This window comes from Lissotriton helveticus, chromosome 9 (genome assembly GCF_964261635.1).
Source record: "Lissotriton helveticus chromosome 9, aLisHel1.1, whole genome shotgun sequence".
Classification (NCBI taxonomy): domain Eukaryota; kingdom Metazoa; phylum Chordata; class Amphibia; order Caudata; family Salamandridae; genus Lissotriton; species Lissotriton helveticus.
The window spans coordinates 1,233,441,505-1,233,449,823 of NC_136070.1; the positions used below are offsets into that span (position 1 = coordinate 1,233,441,505).

At 45.8% G+C, this 8,319-nt stretch overlaps 1 protein-coding gene across 1 annotated transcript; it reads right to left on the minus strand.

Annotated features, from left to right (window-relative positions):
- Positions 1-3,810: 3,810 nt before the first annotated feature.
- On the minus strand, positions 3,811-8,087 carry LOC144783456 (zinc finger BED domain-containing protein 6-like). The gene is made up of 2 exons (XM_078662428.1): positions 6,335-8,087; positions 3,811-4,075 (listed from the first exon to the last, which is right to left on the minus strand). The coding sequence occupies exon 1, from the start codon at positions 8,014-8,016 to the stop codon at positions 6,340-6,342; it is 1,677 nt and encodes a 558-aa protein (XP_078518554.1). The 5' UTR covers positions 8,017-8,087; the 3' UTR covers positions 3,811-4,075; positions 6,335-6,339.
- Positions 8,088-8,319: the final 232 nt, after the last annotated feature.

The following is an 8,319-nucleotide window of genomic DNA, read 5'->3' on the forward strand; positions in this document are numbered from 1 at the left end:
GAGGAGGAGGACACGCAGTCAACCGGTACGACAACAACAACATCCACTGGGACAGCTGCATCCTCCTCCGTGCCCCCACGGGCTGCCAGCCAGCACAGTGCTCCAGCGGTACTGAGCCGGGCTACCAAAGCCAACCGCCACCGCCGAGCAGCAAAGACACCAGCTGCCCCCCACAGGAGTTGCAAGGCACGCCAGCGCCGCTAAGGACTCAGAGTGTCCTACCTGGAGCAGGAGGTCCTTAGCTATAAGAACTTGGTGGAGGGCCTCCGCTTCGACCATGCCACCCTCCGCAAGGAGTATGATGCCCTGGCCGCTAAAGTCAACAGCACCTAGTGTCCCTTGCCCCTTTTTTAGAGTCTTTTGGGGGGTGGGATTTGGGAGTTGGGTTCTTTTTGGGACTTTTGAAAGACAATTGTTGGGGTTAGGGAGGGTCTTGAGGGAGATTATTTTGTTAGGGCTACATAAATATACTTTTTGAAACTTTATCTGACCATACCTGTTTTTTACTGCTTTTGAGTCTGGTGGGTGGGGGTTTAACAGTAAGTTTGTTTTCCTGAAGAGTCCTAGGACTTTAGTAGTACTACCGTCAATCTCTCGTCTAGTCCTAATAGTCCATTATACTACCTCCCACCAAACGCTTATCTTACCTGTAATTTGTGTTTGAAAGTAGGGCTAGGCCCAGGGCTGGCTCCACGGGAAATGGGGATTAAGGTTGGCAATCCTGGGCGGATGAAATGTCCTCATTGCAGTGGTACTAGTGGTGTGACACAGTGGCAGTTGCATGCCTATGGAAAAAAAGAAAATGAAACCTGGTTTGTCCTTACTGTAGCATTACAACGGTACGATAGAGAATATAGCAGGTGACAGTACACTAGAACAGTGCCACAATGTAGCCTAACAAATGGTAAAGTATTGCAAGTATAACTAGTACTTGCGTTGAATTTCTTTGACATTGGCTACTACTACAAGAAATAGTACTGAAGCTGTGTAAGTCTAGAATATATCCTCGGATTCCTTCACCAGCCTGTTGCTATGACCTTATCCTCCCCAGCAAGTGTGTGGAATTATTGATGTCATTTAGTCACACATCAAGCAAAACCACACAGCCCGGGGGAAGAGGGTTAGGGTTTGGAAAATGGATGGGAATGGGGGTTTCTTTTTGGGTAGGCTTTGTTAAGAGAAGAAAAAAAAGCACAGCATGGACAAACAATAATTGAAGATAAAGAAATATTTGGGTACAAAGCTAACCACAAATCTTTTAAGTGCCCTACTGCATGCATTGTTACTGAAAAGTAAGTAGCACTTTCGACAACCGTGAATGACAGAATGCGACAGTACAGGGCTGCAGCGTTTTCACTTCCCACCATGGATTTTCTTCAAGTCGCTTGCAACAAAAATTACACATTCCCACGAGTGCTCTAAAACTAACCCTGGGCGTAGTTCGCGTAGCCGCACTCCGCGAAGCTACGCGAAGACGCACTTGCACTCCGCGAGCTACGTGTAGCTCCGCGGACATGCGTAGTAGCTTGCTAGACCCGTTCGCGCGCCGTTTTTCGTCTTCGGGAGCGCGGTGCGCGTGTTCGGGGCGCTGCCTGCATGCTCGCAATAGCTAGCGCGCTAAGTTACTCAATGAGGTTTGTCCCGCCCGCTTGCGTTCCCTTATTTCCGGTTCCGGGTCACAAGTAACGTGTTCGCGTTGTGTTAGACATGTTCGGGAACTCATCTTCTCGTTCGCACTGCCAAAGTGCGTGATCGCGTCAAATATCGCGCGAACTTACCGCGGCGGTCGCGACGGGCAGAGCCATCTTCGATTTCACACTCTGGCTATGGTTTTGGGCCTACTTCAGCATCTCACTCCTATCTCTTCCATCCTGGTCTTTTCCCTCAGTTTTTCTAACTTTCTTTACTTCTTACCTATTTCTGTCTGTGCCTAGGTTTATATTTCTCATTTTATTTTTACTTTTACCACTTTTTTTGCAACTTTTCTCTTGTTTTATATTACTTCCTTCTTTTATCTTTCTTCTTTCTTCCCCTAACCTTTTTGTCTTCAACTTTCCTTCTCCCCTCCACCCAGAACCATGGTGAAGGGTGCCAGCAGAATCGGCGGCCCAAAGGGCAAGGCGGCTGTGCCTAAAAAAACCAGGCTGCCTTGCGGCAGAATGCGCCCGGCAGGAGTGACGCCCCGCCAACTTTTTGGGGAGGAGGAGGTGGCCGCCCTGGTCTTTTTTATCCAACGTCACCTCCCCTTGACTTTGGCAGCAGGCGGCAGGCCCGGCTCCGGATACCAGCGCATTGAAGAGCGTCTCCGGCGGTGGGCGAAGGTGCGCCGTGCAGTCTTCCGCTGCTCCGGTATCCGGCGTACCCACCATCAGCTGTCCCACCGCTGGGCCGACATTTTGGACTGGGAGCAGGACCTGTTGGACCTGCTTGGTGTGGAGGTTGTGGGTCTTGGTGAGTGGCTACCCCAAAAATAAAGTGTGTATATATATATATATATATATATATATATATATATATATATATATATATATATATATATATATTTATATACATATAGATTATATATATATATATATATACATATATATATATATAGTTGTATAAATATTGTTATTGTATCTTTGTAAATATTGGCTGAATAAGTAACGCGATGACTGTTGCCCCTAGTTACATTTGCGATGTATTCCGGTATATCTACTGTCATTGTATGACAGTGTTCTTCTTCTTCACTGGCTCTTGCGTGTTGTTTCAACTTGGCGCTAGCTGTTGCTGTTTATTGATGTGAGATTTTCTTTATTGCTGAGAACTGAAGTTAGTTAATGCTATTAATAGAGTCTTGTCCTTCCTTTGTCCGTCAGTGAAATAGCGGTGGATGGATAATTGTACGTTGTTTGCATATTGTAGCATTTTTTTCACGGCCTTCTCTTCTGCATGAATGGAATCCTTTTCTTGCAAAGAATGCTAACGTTACTTTGTTCTTCTTACCTCAGCCAGGGCCGGCTCTAGGGGGCATGTGCAAGCTGTGCAACTGCACAGGGGCACCAAACTTCAGGGGCCACCGCACCAATAGATATCCTTAATTTAATAATACTCTAAGGATGGATACATATTTGCGTTGCGGCCCCTGGCATGGATTTGTTGCCTCCGGCTCTGTTCCACTGTAGCAGTGTGATTTGCAATGATGTCTATGTTTCACATCACTCAATGTTTTTATCTTTGTTTATTATTTTAATTTTTACATGAACCACAGAACCCAGGGGCAAGCAGAATACAGGGACCGAGTCGGCGGGTGAACCACCAGTTACACAGAGCTCCTCTACTGAGGATCCTGCTGCTGTCCCCAGTAAGTCCAACAGTGCTTGTTTTTTCCTCTGTAATGTGTCTGCAGTGCTTTGTCAATTGACAGCAACCAAGTAGGCATCCAGAATGATGTTTGTCTAGTATTTTTGTAAACGTTAGTATACCACTACTAGTCTTGTGGGTATTCTTCTATCTCCTATGGAGTTATATACATATAACACAACTATGTAACTATGCACACGAAAATTGGATGTTGTTGGTACTGATAGGCAGGTTGGACCTTACTTACACCTCAGTCACAGAACTCTGAGGAACGCACAATTCACTGAACGTCAGCCTATATGGCCTGAGTCATTGGTCTATTGTTCAAATCACACTCCTGAACCCCAATACCAAGATGCCGAATGCTTTTAGGACACAAACCGTTACCTAAGAAACCCCCTTTTGCTCACTCACTCGTGTGAGTCTCTAAGACAACAGACACTGAAAATAAACTTCAGAGTCAAAGTGGTCATTCAAAAGCTTTATTTTGTTAGAAGTAAGTAAGTAACATCAATGTTTTTAAGTGCTTCCGTCCAATACGTTGAAGGGCCCACCAGAAAAAATCCAGAGTTAAAACAGGCATAATAAAGTAATCAACATTTGTACAGCTACTAGTGCACAATAGGGAAATGTGGCAACTATCGGAGACCTCTCACCAACGTATACTGGTCAGATATTCCTCTTTTTTTGTAAGCTATGGAAATGTCCGCTTCGTAGAAGGCAATCTTCTCACCTGCCGAAAAATAATGACAAAAGTGGTGCACGTTAGACAGTATTAAATACATTTATGCCAGTTTTATGCAGCCATGCTAAAAAGAAGTTGTAACCTGTAAGCAAACTCTATCCCACAATCCACATAGAAAACTTAAATACGGGCCCTTTTACTTTCCCACCTCTTCAGGTGTATGCATTGAACAATGATGTGTTGCCCCAGAGCGTCTTCTCGTACTGCGCAACAAGCTGCGAGTTAACACATGCGCAAAACTGGATACATTGATGTACAAAGGTTACATAGTTCACTTCCAATTTCCAAGGACTAGAGTAGCAGGACAGATGAGATGAGCTTGGGTACCATACCATAACAATGAATGCTAATAATATGTGTAGTGACTCTGCTGTACTATGGTATGTGGACTCATACTGATTACGTACGTTGGACTTAACTGTTTTGAAGAACTCCATTCTTGGTGAACAAGTACAAAGGGGGCTGTGCATCCATCTAAAAAGGCGTACTTATTTTTATAGGTGCAGAACCCTTACCATCGACCAGTGCCGACGGGGACAGCGGCTCAGCTTCAGCGCTCCCGGCGGGGACAGGAGGAACAGAGGCACCTACACCAGCAGCAGTGGGGGGGGAGCCAACAGCGGCGGGCGATGGTAAGTTACATTCAATAGTGATCTGCATTACTTGGTGGGAGGGGAAAACTTTCTCACTGTACTCTACTGGAAAATATATGATGTTACCTTTACTTGTCATTAGCATGCTAAGCATTACCACTACAGTAATGCAAGTGCCTGATAGCAGTCGGATGCATGGGTTGTTGTTAAAGCATGTAAAGGGGAAAACACAGCTGCCAGCGTGGTTGGGAGACACACCCAATACCGGTGGTTAGTGGATAGTCTCAGCAGCAGCGGTGTTTTGGGCAAACCCAAAGGCAAGGGAAGGAGGGGACGACTGGGTGCATGGGTCGTTGCTGGTGAAACACAAACCAAATAAGGTTTGTTGCGCGGTATAAAGTATTATAGTCTTTACTAGACATGTGCTACTAGCTGCCCCCTGTTAATTAATGTTACTTTGAGAGTGTTCCCGCCTTCCCGGAACAAAAGGAGATATGTAAAAGACAGGTGTTCGTTCTAATGTGTGTGACCGTTGAAGTACACCCATGCTAATAGGGCAGGCATAAAGCTGTGACAAAAAGTCCGAAAAATTAATAGAGGCTGTAGAATGTTCAAGATAGACGCAACACAATTTCTGGTACTCAGCTTGCTTGCTAGTGCTACTGTGCCGCCCACTATGTGTTGAATCAATGTTGTGTTCTTGATTTGCGGGGAGTTTGGATTAACAATTCTGTTTCTTTCTTTATAGTTACTCCTTCCCAAAAACCAACCAGGAAGGAGTTGGCAGTCCGGGCCCGGCAGCGGAAACTGCAGGCAATTGTAGAGGCCTACCGCCGGCTGGTGGATCAGGCCGAGGAGGAGGAGGAGGAGGCGGCGGCAGCAGCTGCTGCCTCTTCCAATGCCCCGGGCCCCAAGCCTGCAGGACTACGTCGCCGTGGTCAGGCAGCCGCCCGCCGCCGCATTGTTACATCTTCGGCGGCCCCCCCACAACAACAACAACAACAACATGCATGCAAGTGTAGGTGCCGTGATTTCAAAGCAAAGATTCTCCGCCGGGTAGCGAAGTTGGAGGAGGAGCGGAAGAAGCAGGAGGACGGTCTAGAGGAGCGTGTCAAGATACTGGTGGACAAACACCTGAAAGCCCGCCGGCTTTGAAATGGACCCTGTTTTTTGCCCCTTTTTTAATCCTTTTGTTGGTGGGTGGGATGTGGGAGTTGGGGTGTACATTTGGGTTGAAATTTGGTTGGGGTTAGGGGAGGGTAGGGACAGCTCTGGGTCAGGGGGTTACATTTGTTATATATTTTATTTTTCTATTATCATTATTAAAATATAAAAATAAAACAAAGATATTATTTTCACAAGAAAACATTTGAAGTTCATTTGTGTTTGTTGGGGGGGTGGAGGGGGGACTGTTTCACCAAATAATGTACGTTGTGCAACATGAACATGCACTACGAACGATAAATTAAGTACTGACTGCACCTGTAGTAGTAGGGTCACAAGTGCATAAATAATTTATATTATTAAATAACATGGGAAAATTGCCCATCACGTGAGTCTGAAGTTACTACTAGTATACTTTAATTCCATGCACATTTGCTCAGAGTCGGCTAAACAATCCTATGCAATGCATTGCATCATTCCTTTAACATACCTGTCCTAGTTGTCAGGGAAGAGGAGCTCGTCCTCAAACTCTGTGCGTTCAGACAGAAGTAGGTCATGTAACCCAGTAGTGAGGACGTCTTCTTCACACTCGCTTTCTTCATCCGGCGGTGATTCACGTACTTGATAGTCTGGTGGTATGAAGCGTTGATTCATTTTTATCATTGTCAGCCGCTCCACGCTTTTGGGGGAGAGACTAGTCCTTTTCGATGTGACAATGGCACCAGCAGCACTGAAAACCCGCTCAGAGGAGACACTGGCTACAGGACAAGCCAGATACTTTATCGCCAGCCTGCTCAGCACTGGCCACTGTCTCCTTCTTTCATACCAATAGACCAATGGGCTTTGCTCCATGAACACCTCTGTTGTGTCATCCAGATAGGCCTGAACCATCCGCTCAATGTTCATTGGTGCTCGGCTTTGCTGGTCCTCTTTTCCCTTTGCAACAGCAACGGACTTACCCATCCCTTTCTGTAGAAAAAAAGCAGTTATGCTTTTGGTTGGGTCTGCTGAATCAGATCGTGTAGGTGCTGCTTTTGGTACTGTTGGTGCCTGCTGGAAAGCAGACGCACTGCTCTCACGCTGTGAAGAACTTGCGTCAGGAGTACTTGGACTGGCCTGGGCTGGCAGTGGCAGGCCTTTAAGTAACAGCCGTTCAGTTTCTAACTCATTAGCTTCCGCAGCTATGGAAGTTTTGTACTTGTCAACATCCTCATCTGAAAATGGAATTACTTCGTTACTGCTGACAAATAATTTGTACCGTGGATCCAAGATAGTTGCAGTTATGTAATGTTCACCTGACACAATATTGTTGAGCCTTACATTTTCACACAAGCGGTTGACTAAGCCCTTGGCTAAGGTATATGCATCAACTTTTTGTTCGTCACCTTCGTATGTTTCACAGACCTCCTTCACCTGTTGCTCAAGCATGTACAACAATGGGATGGCTTGGCCCATAGTACAGTCCTCCCTGCTAACTGCACGTGTGAAGACCTCAAAGGGTTGTAGCATCTCTGTGATGCATTTAATGAGGTCCCACTGCCACATCTCAATGGTCAGGGCTTTAAGATTAACAGTAGGATCCCCTAATCTTCTTGACATGACATAAGCATTCAGTGGGATGTACTGCTCAAAGAGACGCTCAAGCATGAAATAAGTTGAGTTCCAACGTGTTGGGACCTCCTGTATCAGTGCTTTGACTGGCAACCTATGCTCTTGCTGAATGACCCGTAGCAGCTTCCGTCCTTTGAAAGAATGGTTAAAGTGCGTGCATATTCTTCTGCAGATGGCCATTATGTTGCTGACTTTGGCTTCATTTTTCAGAAAGTCTTGCACGACTAAGTTTATGCAGTGTGCCAAACAGGGTACCCTGAAATAATGTCCTTCTCTCATTGCCTTCACTACATTACTGCCATTGTCGGTGGAAACAAAACCAATCTTAAGGCCTCTTGGTTTCAGCCATTCAAAGACCTTGTCATTAAAGTCAGACAAAATGTTTTCAGCAGTATGACTTTTGTCCATACCAAACATGGCTATAGTTGCATGTCTGCGCGTATCATTAAAAATTCCAGCAACGTCACGGAGGCCTGAAGTTAACTTGTCTTTAACACCTGCAAAAGAGATCCAGTGTGCGGTGATGCACATGAAATCTGTAGCATCGCAACTGCTCCACATGTCTGTTGTCAGGTGGATACAATGGACAACACTCTGTTGTAAGGCTTTCCCAATCAATTCCAGCACATCGTGGTGTAGTGCTGGAACAACCACTCGGGCAAAATAGTAGCGACTGGGAACGTTCCATTTTGGGCAGAGGGTTGCCACTAATTCCAGAAATCCAACAGCCTCAACAAATGAAAATGGGAGAAGGTCCAGTGCTAACATTTTCGCAAGTTTGGCATTGTATAAACGTGCTACTGGGTGGTTCCGCTCGTACTTTCCCTCCTGCCTTAACATGCTAGGAATGGTAAGCTGCTTTGC

Bases quoted from the DNA above. Each gene is read 5' to 3' on its own strand.
- LOC144783456 (XM_078662428.1), bottom strand. From the start codon at position 8,016: ATGTGGAGCAGTTGCGATGCTACAGATTTCATGTGCATCACCGCACAC.